This window comes from Heliconius melpomene, chromosome 4 (genome assembly GCF_056956725.1).
Source record: "Heliconius melpomene rosina isolate 202511_hmr_F chromosome 4, ASM5695672v1, whole genome shotgun sequence".
Classification (NCBI taxonomy): domain Eukaryota; kingdom Metazoa; phylum Arthropoda; class Insecta; order Lepidoptera; family Nymphalidae; genus Heliconius; species Heliconius melpomene.
The window spans coordinates 3,106,671-3,120,552 of record NC_140392.1 but is presented as its reverse complement, the minus strand read 5'-3'; the positions used below and the strand labels follow the sequence as shown (position 1 = coordinate 3,120,552).

The 13,882-nt window shown below is 35.5% G+C and overlaps 2 protein-coding genes across 4 annotated transcripts; one reads left to right on the top strand and one right to left on the bottom strand.

The window, feature by feature from the left end:
• Window positions 1-205: 205 nt before the first annotated feature.
• LOC146539443 (uncharacterized) lies at window positions 206-3,913 on the top strand. Of its 3 annotated transcripts, none has more exons than XM_085208148.1 (3): window positions 206-346; window positions 474-601; window positions 1,456-3,913. In XM_085208148.1, the coding sequence occupies exons 2-3, from the start codon at window positions 474-476 to the stop codon at window positions 3,356-3,358; spliced, it is 2,031 nt and encodes a 676-aa protein (XP_085064274.1). In that variant the 5' UTR covers window positions 206-346; the 3' UTR covers window positions 3,359-3,913. The 3 variants fall into 3 exon arrangements, with proteins under 3 accessions (XP_085064274.1, XP_085064273.1, XP_085064275.1); XM_085208147.1 differs by having other exon boundaries at window positions 232-393; window positions 460-601; XM_085208149.1 differs by lacking the exon at window positions 206-346 and adding an exon at window positions 374-393.
• Window positions 3,779-13,879, bottom strand: LOC146539442 (ubiquitin-like protein 7). The gene is made up of 8 exons (XM_085208152.1): window positions 13,546-13,879; window positions 13,209-13,423; window positions 12,634-12,862; window positions 12,114-12,241; window positions 11,372-11,498; window positions 10,971-11,105; window positions 4,665-4,784; window positions 3,779-4,009 (listed from the first exon to the last, which is right to left on the bottom strand). The coding sequence occupies exons 1-8, from the start codon at window positions 13,703-13,705 to the stop codon at window positions 3,954-3,956; spliced, it is 1,170 nt and encodes a 389-aa protein (XP_085064278.1). The 5' UTR covers window positions 13,706-13,879; the 3' UTR covers window positions 3,779-3,953.
• Window positions 13,880-13,882: the final 3 nt, after the last annotated feature.

Here is a 13,882-nt window from a genome sequence, read left to right as displayed (position 1 = left end):
ATATAAGAAAACAATAGACAAGCCTTTTTTCTAAACTTTTTATATTTTTATCAAATATACTATAATTTCATAAATCAAAACGCTGTACATATAATCTTTTATAAATAAAATATAAATTCACAACACCTGCAAAACAAAGCACCTGTCTATTAAATATATAATCTGTGGCAAAATGTACTAGCACATGCGTCAAAATAATATGTCACGCGAGGAAGAAAACAAAAATCAATCGACAATCAATTCGTGACGTTAGGAACGGGAGTGACGTTTTGTTTACTTACAAAAACAAAATACAAATAGAAAAAAAAACATGTTCACAATATTTTCTACATTTTAAAATTCTCGTGTATGATCATTAATTATTTTGTCAAAATTTTTGCTGCTTATTTCTCGGTATGTGGCTTATAGATTATTGCGCGCATTACACTTTTTATTGCGTATATATCAAATGCGTTACAGTTTTTATTTTTTAGATGACTTTAGCAATGGACGGGCCTGCTATTGAATGTAGCGATTCCGATTCTGGCGAGAGTTGGACTTTACTTGAAAATTCCATTCATACAGACGATATACAAGAGTTAACAGAGCTACAAGGTGAAAGGTAAATATTCTGCATGATTATTGATTTGCAGGAACCATGTTGCATAACTTAATAATTATGATCCAAGGCTTAATTATTACTTTTAAAATGTAATTATATATTCATTACTTATTTAATTATTGATATAAATTAAATAATAGTGAAAGCATTTGTTTACTAATGGCAAACAAAGACTAAATGTACTTTATTTGTAGGAATTTCTTCTATTAAAGGGAATGAGTAATTTGAACTCATGCCAAATTTTAATTGTTATTATTCATTGTGTTAATTTTAAAATATGCAGACTTTTTAGTATATGTCATGTTGAGATGCAGAAGTATTTTTGAGAGTTAACTCTGTGGTTTTTAAATACCATGCACTTATTAGTTTAATTACCATGTCTAATTTATTGCTGAAGATGTATGCATTGTATGCATATATTGTTTATTGAAAAACTATAATTTAATTATGATTTATTTTTTAAATTTTGTGACATTTATATTTTCAAAATATTACAAAAATTGCCACTGCTCTATTTTATTAAATAAAATCTGGTTTATGCTGTATCCCGCACACAGTAGAGCAGGGAGGAAAATTAATGGTAAGACAGTCTATTTCCCATTTTCGCCGAATTCTGGAGGCATTCTGCATTTAGTGGAGGATCTCAACACCACGTCTTTGCCTCTAAACCAGAACGAAGAAATGAAAATGTAAACTTTAATAAATATTTCATTTCCTTAAATGGGGATCGAATCGACAACCAGTCGCACGCTTGTGCCCCTACCCCTTACGGTCACACACTTGTGCGCCTGCTCCGTGAGTGGCATCTATTTTACTTTATGAACACATATAAAATTTTTATAATTTTTTTATAGCACATCTACAGAAGTCCATGAAAAAGATGAAGATACTGATGGAATTTCGATCATAAGTGATAGTGAACCTGATTCACCATCACCTTGCCAATTGAACTATGAAATAACTAATGATGATAACTGTCCATCCGATCACGAAACTGCCCAATTTATATCTGTAGAATCACAATTAAACAATGTAGAAAATGACCATGAAGACATAAAAGAACATGATGATTTTCTTGTTAATAAAAGATGCAAAAATAAAACATATGTGCATAGAAGAAACAAGAGGTTGAGCAGTGTATTAAATATTGTTGTATTGGCGAGTGTTATAACAGCTCTTGGAGTTGCCATCGGCCATACATGGGGAACGAAATCAGATTGTACATTAAATAATACACCAGGTGTCAACAAAATTCTGTCAAGGCTTTACAGATTGCAAGAAGAAAATGCATACTTAAGAAGCAAACTGAAGGAAATTACAGCTCTAAATAGTTATCAGGCTAACAAGGCACAAACCAAGCAGAACAAATGTAGGAAGATGTTTGAAGAACCATTACAAAATGATGAAAATAAAAAACTTGTAGCTACCTGTGTTGATGGTAAAGTAGATATTGACGACAGATTACTTAAAAGTCACATGATGCAACCTCCATATGAAAAGGATTTTGTGCAAGATGTTAGGAAGCTGAGAAATGTTTACGTCCAAAATAGGAGCTGGATAAATGAAAAAGCTATTAAAAAGATTATAAAAGAAAAGGATGAATTAAGAAATAAGAAAACTGCGCTAAACATTAAAAATGAGCCAAAACAAAAATATGAATTTGACAACAACAAACTAGCAGGACAGCAACTGGTAGATGAGACAGAAAAGTTGAATAATATAGATTCTTTTACCGTCATGGACAAAAATCGAAAAATTACAAAGAGGAATGCTGATGACATCCAATCTAATGTAGGAATTAACGTCAACAATAATTATAGAAAAAACAACCATGAATCAATACAGGATGACATTAATTATAATATAAACAAAAACAAATATATTAAAACTGCATTTAATGAAAATAATATAAATTTTAATGAAAGAGATGGCAATAAAGCATTTGAGTCCAAAATAAATTATCAAAAAATGGATAAAGACATAAATTTTGCATTTGGCAATGACAAAATAAAAACTGATGATTTCAATTCTCAAAATACAAAAGACGATAATGAGTCTGATCAAAAATTTGGTGAAATGAACGCAGAAGATACAATGTTTCATAAGAGAGATTTTACAAAAGTATATGCAAGAGAGGAGGATATTAATAAGAATTCGAAAGACAGCATCAATATTGACACTCATTCATCATTCGAAGGATTAAAAAAAGATAACAGATATACAGCTCCTAAGCATAAACTTGGAAGGAAGAAACATGATCGTCAAAAATCACACAAGAAAGAGAAAAAGCGCAACAAATACGAACAATGGGAAATGAAAGGTGGCTTCATGAAAGATTACGATGATATTTCCCTAACATCCTCGTCATGGACTGACGACAATTCGTATTCCGGAAAGGAACTAAATGTCAGAGGTGATATTGGAGAAAATTTTAACTTTGATTCGAGCAGTGTAATCGGCAAGTCAAACGAAGTTTTGGCCAATGACGAAGACGATAGTAAATCAACAGAAACCTGCGAGAACCATCGAGATAATAACGCTATACCGGAACAGGAAATCAATTGGGTCGACAAACGAGCTATTAATCGTATGGAAGCAAGGAGAAGACTTGAAAAAGAGCTGTTTGAAGATAACACGACTACCGCTGGATGGTATTTTAAACGTATGCGTAAACGTGAGCAGTGTCGAGCCAAAGGCGATAACAGCACTTATCGGAAGTTATCGAAACGGTTTAAGAATTATAAAACTAAACAATAAATGTTTCTAGTATTCAATGTCAATGGTTATTATCGTATTATTAGAATATTACACTTTCATCACATCCAAAATTTTTTTTAGAGAATAAAGTTCTCAGATTTAATCTTAATGATAAATTAATTGATATAATAAAATTGTATGTTTGACGTCTAGATAAGGAACTGTTACATCTCTTGACACACATTATTAATATAGAAGCTCCAGTTTGCTGTGATTTTATTTATAGTTATTTTTATATTACATACTTTTTCATTTATCTTTCCTGTATAAAATCTTTTTATTAATAATTTTATTTGTATATCTGTATATTTAAGGCTATTCTAAATTCATTCTGAATGTTTGCATTTTAGGAGTAAATTGGTGTTGTATTACGAGTATAAAGTTATATTTAAGACTTAAACTTAAAATAAAACAGTATAATTTGTGGAAGTAGTTTATTTACTCTTCTTAGTATTTTTTTAACACTTGACCTTAAGGATTCTTGTATCCAGTGATATTTTACTTATTTTAAGTATACCAAAATTTTAAGTGATAATTATAAATATATAATAATAATAATAAGTGTTTTATTTGTTTTCCCAAAAGAGTTTTAACGTCAGTCGTCTGCAATGGCTCCGCTAAAAACTAAATTGATAGCTGCATTTACATCACCTGTAAGATAAAAAAATAAATATTATATAAAATAATAAAAGCAGTTTCACTTATGGCGTCGTAGCGCAGCGGCACAATATGTTTTGGGTTCGATTCCCAATCGAGAATTAATATTTCATTTCATCACTCTAGTGAGAAGACAGCACGGTTTTGAAATCCGCCACTCAATACGGGCATTAATTACTAAAATTAAACGAAGAAAGGAATATCTCAACACACAAGGTTACCATTACAAGTGACAGTGTTGAATGTGGAAAAACTAAATAAATCAATGTTTTAATAATATTTTACATAATAATTTAAAACACATTCCTTACGTAATTACTTATTATAATCATAATTACTTTTTTAATTTAAAAGTTGTTATAAAGATTGTGACAATAAAAAGACTAATTATGATGATATTAAAATTCCATGACAATTAAATAATCTTCACAATTTGATTGCCGTCACGGCACAAGGATTGTAAGTCCAACGGTTCTAGGTTCAATTTCCACTCTTTCTCTCTCTCTCTCTCTTGTAAACAAGCGTGGCGCGAGTTAAGTCCGCCATTAAACACACAACATCTCGATACTTGAATCGGGCGGTGCGTGAGGTCCGGAGTGACTTAACGCTACGTTCTCTGTATCTATCCTTCTATATGCGGGATACTAACCTGCACAAATATGTAGTGCTCGAACATTGATCGCGTCGTCCATCAAGCCCATCTCGTGCATGTGTTGTAGTTGCGTGAGGAAGTCCTCACCAGTTGTTACGGGGCTTTGAGAAGATGAAGCTAGGAAATATAATGAAAAACTAGTAATTAATTAATTATTAATAGTTATTCATTATTATAATATATAAGTCTACGCTTTATTTTATGAAGTAAAAACGCACTGTGTGTAGAGTGGTGAAGCTCATCGCAGCACTTTATATTACGAAAGCAGAGGAATAAAAATAATTAATTTATCATTCAATTTAAATTTCATTCATTCAAAAAAGTGAATTTGATATGTAAATAAATTAATTTGAAGTCCAAAATCTAGTAAAGATACTTTCAGCCAACCTAAGGGTATAATAAAACAATTGTAGGTCTCCTAGATACCATAATAATGTATACTCCAAATATAATTCTTCCAAATATAATGGTGTGAATTCAAAACATTACCCAAAAATAAACGTAATATAAACAATATTTAATATTGTATTGGTATGGTATGGTTCTTTAAATCTGGCGTTCCGAGAGTGCCAGTTGAGCACATATCACTTCGCCAATGTCACGTTGTATGGAGAAGACACGAAGGAGGTTGTACGGTAAAAAATAGACAATGTTACACGATAGGAAAATGCATGTAGAAAAAAAAAGGTCCAGTTAAAAATTGCCTTCACCTACAAACAAAGTTAAAATTAGTATAATACATTATATACATAACACAGAGATTAGTAATAAAAAATATAATACAAAGGTTAGCTTATAATTTTATTTTGTTATATCTAATATATTTACATAAAAATTTACAAAGAGGACTAAACACAAACATTAACAAACATTGAACATTAAGAGGACGGGGAACTTTATGAGGAAGGACGTCGTATAAGGGACGGATTAGCTTCGGGCAAGTGAAAAGGATGTGAGGAGGGGAACCGTCGTCTAGGCCACATTCACACAGTGAGTGGTCCCTGACCCTGATCTTAGCTAGGTGCACAGGCGTACATGCATGTCCTAGGCGCAAGCGACAAATAGTTGATATAATCCTCCGTTCCGTAAATCTTTGGGAGAAAAACCAAGGTCGCCTGGGGATATTAGGTTGAATAGCACCATAGAATTTACCTTTCTGAGATTTTGACAATTCCCAGAATTCAGACCATGACACATCCAAATGAGTTAATGCAAGAGACAAGAGATCCTGGGCCGAAATAGAAGAGTGATCTAAATTACCACACTGGATGGCCAATTTTGCGCACGAGTCTGCAGATTCATTCCCACTTATTCCAGAATGACCTGGAATCCATGCCAAAGTAACATCCAAACCCTTTAAATAACATGAGTACAGTTCTTCACGAATCCTTAAAATAATTGAAGACCTTAGTTTACTATGAAATGGATTTCCCTTTATAGCCAATATGCAACTTAAAGAGTCAGTACAAATAACAGTCTGTTTAAAGTCATGGGAGTCTGTGAACCGGATTGCTTCTAACAAAGCAACAGCCTCATCAGTAAACACAGATGATTCGGGAGGACATTTAAATTGTAATATAATTTTGAATTTTGGTATCCAGCAAGCTGCACCAACACAGCTTTCTTTTGAAAGCTTTGATGCATCTGTAAAGATGAGGATGTGGTTTGAAAAATTTTCATTTACTATGGATTGAAATTTTGTGTTGGTGTCAGCAGCTCCCTTGGTTAGACCAAGATTAGTGATAACAGAAGGATGGTGTACTAAAGCTTTATAAGGTGTACAGAATAAGGGATTAGATGGGGAAGAGGACAAGGGATGAGGAAGAGAGGTAAATTTCAGGAAACTATTGAGCAAGTAGGGTAGGGGCCTGCCCACAGGAATTAGGTCCGCTAAATCAGATAGCTTGGACCATAGAGGGTGGGATGACAGCTGTAACATTTTACCAACAAACCGATCAGACAGGAATTGGCGACGGATAGGATAAGGGGGATCAACACACTCAACCTCAAGTGCGTTGGTAGGAGAAGGCTTCATTGCACCTATAATAATTCGTAGGCATTTGTATTGGATTCTATTGAGTTTTTGAGTAGCAACTTTGTTAAAGGGGTCTAAAACAAATAATCCGTAGTCAATGTGACTACGGATAATGGCATTGTACAGTAGTTTGAGAGTATAAGGGTGTGCACCCCACCACACACCAGACACAGCTCTTAGAGCGTTGATGCCGTTTTCACATTTTTTACTGACATGTTCAGCATGGGCAATTCCGTTCAGTCTTTTATCGAGAATCATGCCTAAGAATTTTCTGCTAATTGGATAGTATTATTACCGCAATAAATTTGAAAATCAGGAGTTACTCTCTTTTTGGAAAATACTACCGCCCGGCACTTTGCTACTGATAGTGCCAAGCCATGATCAGAGAGCCACTGGTTTAAATAGTGTAAAGCAGTATTCAGACGATAAGTTATGTCCTCCACAGATTTTGAGCTGTAGTAAAGGACGATGTCATCAGCGTATTGAAGAATGTTACAAAAACTATTGACAGACAATTCAAGGTCATGAGTGTATAAATTATACAACAGAGGACTGAGAGCAGAACCTTGAGGCAAACCTTTCCAGACAAGTCTGGGAGGTATAGTAAGAAGTGGATGTTTCACAGATATTGATCTACCGGTCAGCAGATTACATACGAAATGAGCCATCCTCGGCGGAATACTCAGCTGGTGCAATTTTTGCCTGAGTACCGGAAGAAGAACATTATCATATGCAGATGCAACATCTAGAAAAACACCAACCAAATACTCTCCTTTGGCATACGCTCGTCGAATGTCTGTAGTAAAAACACTGAGACTATCTGTGGTACTTAACCCTTTTCTGAAGCCAAACTGAGAGGGTCCTAAGATATTTCTGCTCTCCACTATCCACTCCAAACGGTTTTTTATAAGCCGTTCCATAATTTTGGATAAAGCAGAAGCTAGAGCAATGGGTCTGTATGAATTAGGATCAGAAGGACATTTTCCAGGTTTTAGGATGGGAATAACATTTTGGAACTTCCAAGATTCGGGGATGTTACCTGATTGAAATATGTTATTGATTAAATTTAAAAAGTGCCTCTTAGACTTCTCATTTAGTCAGTCTCTCATACAGTCCTCACCTGGACTTGTATCTCTTAAATCCGTTAAGACATTTTTGAGTTCTTCACACGAAAAATTTGCATCCATTTCATCTGAAGATTCAATCAGTGGGGATACAAATAAATCATAAGACGGTACAAAGGGAGGAGCAAGTTTGTTAGCAAAATCATTAAGCCATAAAGAGGGATTATTGGAAGTAGGACTGGAACTATTGTTAAGAGAACGACGAAATCTCCTAACATTCGTCCACACAAGTGAGGAAGGAGAACGAGGACTAAGGGATTCACAAAAATTAGTCCATCCTAGTTTTTTCTTTTTCCCAGTTAAATTTCTAAATTTCGCATCTCTGCGCTTGTACTCAATGTAATTCTCCATAATCATACAGGCAGCATATGATTCCTCGGCAGATGTTCGCCGATCGACAGAATCAGAGCATTCCTGATCCCACCAGGGATTGAAATGCATCCAATTCTGAATGGAGTGTTTTTTAGGGATACGCAAGTCAGCTGCAGACAAGATGGCAGAGACAAAACGATCATAGCAAAGAATGATATTCTCAAAATTACCGAATTCAAGAAGATTGCCCAGCATGCAATCCACAGAGTCGGCATACTTATTCAAGTTAGCTTGTTTTAAGTTATATTTAGAGGAAGAATTTAGAGGGGGAGCAGGGGAATGTCTATTATGTATAGAGAGGAGTATAGGGAAGTGGTCACTACCATGGGTAGAAGGAAGAACAGACCATGATAGCTGGGAAGCAAGAGAAGGAGAAGATAAGAAAAGGTCAACAGCGGTCTTAGGATTCTGATTTGGATTAACCCTACGAGTCGGAGAGCCATCATTGAGAATGCAAAGAGATACATCATCAATCATGTCTACCAACGAAGGAGAAAATCCATCACAGTAATAACACCCCCACAACGAGTGATGAGTGTTAAAATCACCCAGGACCAACACAGGACTGGGAAGAGAAGAGATAATAGACTTTAGCTCAAGGAAAAGAGAGGGAGAGGGGTGAGGGATATAAATCGAGAGGAAGGAGATATTGAAAGCCCTCACAGCAACAGCATTAATCTGTTGGCTGTGAAGAGGGATAGGGATAAGGGTATAAGGAGAGGAGTGCTGGATAAGGATAGCACAACCTCCATACCCGTCACTTCTGTCCTCCCTTAAACAGGCGAAACCTGGTACCCTAAAACGGGAGTCAGGCACCAACCATGTTTCCGAGAGGGCAATAATGACAGGATTATACAGAGAAATAATGTTAAGTAATTCGTGCTTTTTGGCACGAATACTTTGACTATTCCACTGTAGGAAGCTCAGTGGCTCCATTGTTTAGTATTTTAAAAATTGTTAGTAAATTCTGGGCAACGTTGGACGGTATAGGAAGTTCATCAGCGGTTTGAAAGATACTCACAAGGGTTTCAGTTAGTGCAACCAATAGATCTTTTCTAGATTCCATTGGACTGTCAACACCTTGGTTTAAAGCAGAACCATTAGGAAGGGAAGAAGGACAATTGGCAATTAAGGCTTGATGAGCTTGTCTATTATATCCCTTTGCTAAAGGAGCGCGGGGACGGGGAGACTGGAAAAGTCTTTCGGTAGGATTTATATGGAGTAACAGGGGCAGATGAGTTTGGTGATAAGGTGTTAGAAAGTGCGGGTGGGGAGGATATTTCCTTAGCCATATCAGCATAGGATCTGCGGACAGGAGGGAAACGAGCGGAAGCCTCTATATATGATGTACACTCCTGAGACATTGTAATTTTGATGGACTGTTGCCTTGCAAACTCAGGACAGTCCTTGTCTGAGGCAAAATGTTTGCTCTCAAAAGAATTTTCCCTGCTTCTGCCACATGCTTCACCGTTGTGGGACTCTGAACACTTGTAACACCTTGGCTTCGATCTGCACTGTGATTTTACATGACCAAATCGACAACAATTTAAACATTGGATAGTAGGGTATCTATAGGGTTCAACTGGGAGGGATGAATGATATGAAAAGACCCTTTCAGGCAACATTTGACCACGGAATGTGACTACAACCGACTGAGTCGGGACCCATGTAGTCACACCCTCACTGACACACTTTCTATTTAAACGCCTTACTTTCATCACCTGTACACCACTAGAGGGAAACTCCAAGGAACTTACAAATTCATCTAGTGAAAAATCGACCGGGACATCCCTTACAATACCCATTCTAGTAATATTGAACGTTGGGATAACAGCAACATATTTACATAAGCTGAGTATGGGATTGGATAAAAACAAATTCGCTGCAGTAGCTGTTGAGAATTCAACGCTAATTTTGTTGCGACCAACACTTTTCACACCATCGCTGGTGATATTTGTTATTTTATTTATGTGTAGGAATTGGCCAAATTTAATGGGTTTAATGGAAGTCCCAGCTGCAGGGTTTGGAGTTTCCCTTGACACATATACTATGAAAGGGCCTTTGTCCGTATCAAGGTAGGACTTAGGACTTTCAGATAGGGAAGGGTGGACATATAAATTTTGAATGGATGGAGTCGCAGTGGCCGGGTTAATAATAGTCTTTTTAATTGCTTCATTGTTATTAGTAGGTGTATCATCACCTTGTCTTTTTCGGGAAATCGATTGTAAACCACCTATGCCACCTCCAGGGTCAGGTCAGGTTGAATGCAATTCCAAATAAATAAAAATAAATAAATTGGTTGGTGTTTTTATTAATGTTATCACAAACTTATCTTAAAATCAAATATGTAAACCTAAAAATGAAATACGGTAATAATATATAATCCAAATTGATATGATTGTTTATGTTTTTAATTTCTTATTCAATGTGGGTCAGCATTCCATTGAAATTTAACTTTTTTGCATGTTCTTTTTTTTCAGTTTCACGTTTTATCCTGCTTATATAGAGTAGGGAGAGATAACCTAGTGTCTAAACATTCCGTTATCACTTCCTTACCGAATTCGAAACATTGCGTGTTGGGTGGCGGAACTCAACCACGCATTATGTTTTAACAGAATAGAGAATTAAAAATAATGAATGACTGCGCAATGCAGAGAGAGGTTCTGGTGTAAACAAATCTTATCATATGAAAAGTAGATGTCAAATATTTCATTCTCCAGAGTGGGGTGGTCGTGAGTGGGTGGATTCAAACCCATAAATAATAAAGCCTACCTGCAGTACTTTGTTCCATTGGTGTGCCTGCATTTGCTCGGCTCAGGGCTTCGGTAATCGCTTCGCTAAACATTTCCGGGGTAATGGCGCTTCGCCCAGCACCTACATTTTCACTGGTTTCGCTGCTTGTTGTTGCTACAATTTAATAGAATTACGTTAGACGTAGTCAAGATTTTAACATATTACTACCTTTCCAAAAGGTTACTGCAGGTAGGTTCTGAGAAATATGTTTAATACTTGTTTCTGAGCATATAGGTACGCGACCTCAAAGTTCTCGGTCACCATTTTCAAAGCTTCATTCACATTCATTATGCTAAAAAATAGTTGTAAAAATTTTAGGTAAACAATAAAAACTCAAATGATAGATATGGTTGAAGAATAATTTACAATATATAACATACCAGGTGTGGCAGCGGTAGTGGGCGTGGCGGAAGACGAGGCGGGCGACGCGGCGGCTTGCAGCAATCGCAATAGACCTCCGGAAGCACCACGGCTGCTCGAGGAAGACAGTGCTGCTTCTGTTGCTGCCTGGATTGTTTATAATATGTTGAAATATAAAAAATGTCTAATCTAACTTCATTAAATTGTAGCAACAATAAGAACCGCAACAAGTGGAGACTGAACCCACAATCATTGTTACACTATATATATTATATTTTCACATAATCTACATATATAAAAGGACTTGTCCTCACTGACTGAGGTAAGACGCAAGCACAGCCGTAACCGCTGATGGTAGAAACATGAAATTTGGACAGATATTTACTTTCGTAATCTGGACATCCACTAAGAAGGGATTTTGAAAACTTTTAACCCTAAAGGGGTAAAATAAGGTTTCAAAGTTTGTATGGAAAAAAAATTTAATCGGCACCGATTTTTATAAAATTTTAAATTTTTAAAAGTATTTAATTGAACATGTGTTTCATCGTTTTCTAGAATTCTTCCTTTAAGGGTACAAATAAGGAGTTGAAAGTTTGTATAGAAAAATCTTTAAAACACCACCGATTATTATAAAATTTGAAAATTAGACTCTTAAAAATATTTCATTGAACATATGTTTCGTGGTTTATTAGAATTCACTCCTAAATAAGCAAGCGAAGCTGCACGCGTCCGCTAGTACTATATAAAAATAACAATAAAAACCTGTAACGCAGCGGCTAATTGTTCTTGTGTTATAGTACTTCTGCCTTCACCTTCCTCATTCTCTTCTTCTTCAACATCCTCATCTTCGGAGAGCGCCTCCAGTGAATATGCAAAGCCAGATGTTGGGGCTGTAATATACAAATATTGAATATTGAATGAATAATGGGGGCTTCTTACTCTGCCTGCTGGGCAATATGAAGCTAAATATAATTAAAATAACTATTGACACTATTACAAATATTACTTGTAAATAAATAGTTGTTTTTCTTTAGCAGGGTAGGCAATGGAAACAAATAGTATAATTATAGTTTCATTTCCAATTTTAAAAAAATGCAATAAAAGCAGCAATCAATTAATTATAAAGAAAATGACACTCTGGCTTGGAAATATAGAAACAAGAATAGGACATATAAGTATTTTTAGTAAAGAAGCATTCAAAGCACAGTTTTTTTGCTTCGTAGAACAAGACACTATGAATGAGGACTGCATGATAAAGTCATATTTAAAGATTTATATTTACCAAAATCAGAGGTATTTGTATTTGACCGAGATCGAACTAAACGCATAAGATGCCTCAATGCATTTGGTAAGTCAGGATGAGCCTCAGCTCCCCGTCGCATTGTTTGAATATTTGCTCCCAGTGCTGCAAGCAACTCTACTTCATGTAAAATAGACAGAGTCATGCAGTCTTCTGCCAAAGATGGTGCATGTTCTATAATTTCAGCCATGGCCGACTCATCATTTAGTAACTAAAAAAAATGAATCTATTAAAAGAAAGAAACTACTTAGTATTCCATGGGGCAAGTATATGAGGGTGGATTATGGAGCGAAGAGCACAGAGAACTTACAAACTTGCAACCCAAGTGTGATCACCTAAAAGTGCATAAAGGTCACCTCCACCCAAGCTCCTCTCAATACCAAATTCTAAATAATTCTAATAGTGCCACTGATTGGGTGTTTGAAAAATATTTATTTCAGGAACAACAATTACTATAATAATGTATTCTCTAAGTTTTAGTGCTCTTCTCAGCAGAGCCTTCTAAACTGGTGGTAGCTTCTGATAGGACTGACAGTACTGACAAAACTTTTTCTTACTTGCATGGCTCTTGTCCAACCAGGAGCATTAGGAGTACAACCAAGTGTTCTCAAAGAAGCATTAAGTTGCTGTAATTCTGCATCGGTATATGTTGGTGGTGGTGCTGCAGGAGGCTGCTCTTTCTTCTTTACAACATGTACCATTTCACCAAATTTGATCCCACTGTCAGAAAGTGTTGCCTGATCCTTAAGTATCTTGCCGTGATGAATTAATTCTTTAAAAGATAAATATATATTAATAAACCACATGTTGTACATTGTTTTTTTTTATGTTTTGAGCTTCAGTTTGTCTATTGTAATGAAATGTACAAATAAAATAAAAAAATAAAAAACGTACCTAATGAAGCAGAAGGAATATTAGCTCTTTTTTCAGCTTCACTTCGTAATAGATCTACAGTATTATCGAGTGCAAAATTTTCCAATTTATGGCGTTCCATTGGTCCAGGCTTCACTTTGATGCCTAAGACAACATATTGTTGATTCTCTACAGCTTCCATTGTTGCAACTGTTACCCAGAATCAAATTATAAATAATAAAGTTCGGCTAAAAATACAAATTTTACATAAATTGCAAAACGATAATATTGTTAAAAACAAAACACACAAACGGCAAATCACGATTGAAGGCTAATAAACATAGATAATGCTATACGAAAGGATTTAAATAAAAACTCC

What these genes read in the sequence shown, in the direction of transcription:
- LOC146539443 (XM_085208148.1), top strand. Translation starts at nt 474, where the DNA reads ATGACTTTAGCAATGGACGGGCCTGCTATTGAATGTAGCGATTCCGAT. An exon ending in ACAGAGCTACAAGGTGAAAG is followed by an intron (nt 602 to 1,455) that starts GTAAATATTCTG and finishes ATTTTTTTATAG; the next exon opens with CACATCTACAGAAGTCCATG.
- LOC146539442 (XM_085208152.1), bottom strand. Translation starts at nt 13,705, where the DNA reads ATGGAAGCTGTAGAGAATCAACAATATGTTGTCTTAGGCATCAAAGTG. An exon ending in TATTCCTTCTGCTTCATTAG is followed by an intron (nt 13,424 to 13,545) that starts GTACGTTTTTTA and finishes TATCTTTTAAAG; the next exon opens with AATTAATTCATCACGGCAAG. An exon ending in AATTAGCCGCTGCGTTACAG is followed by an intron (nt 11,499 to 12,113) that starts GTTTTTATTGTT and finishes TAAACAATCCAG; the next exon opens with GCAGCAACAGAAGCAGCACT.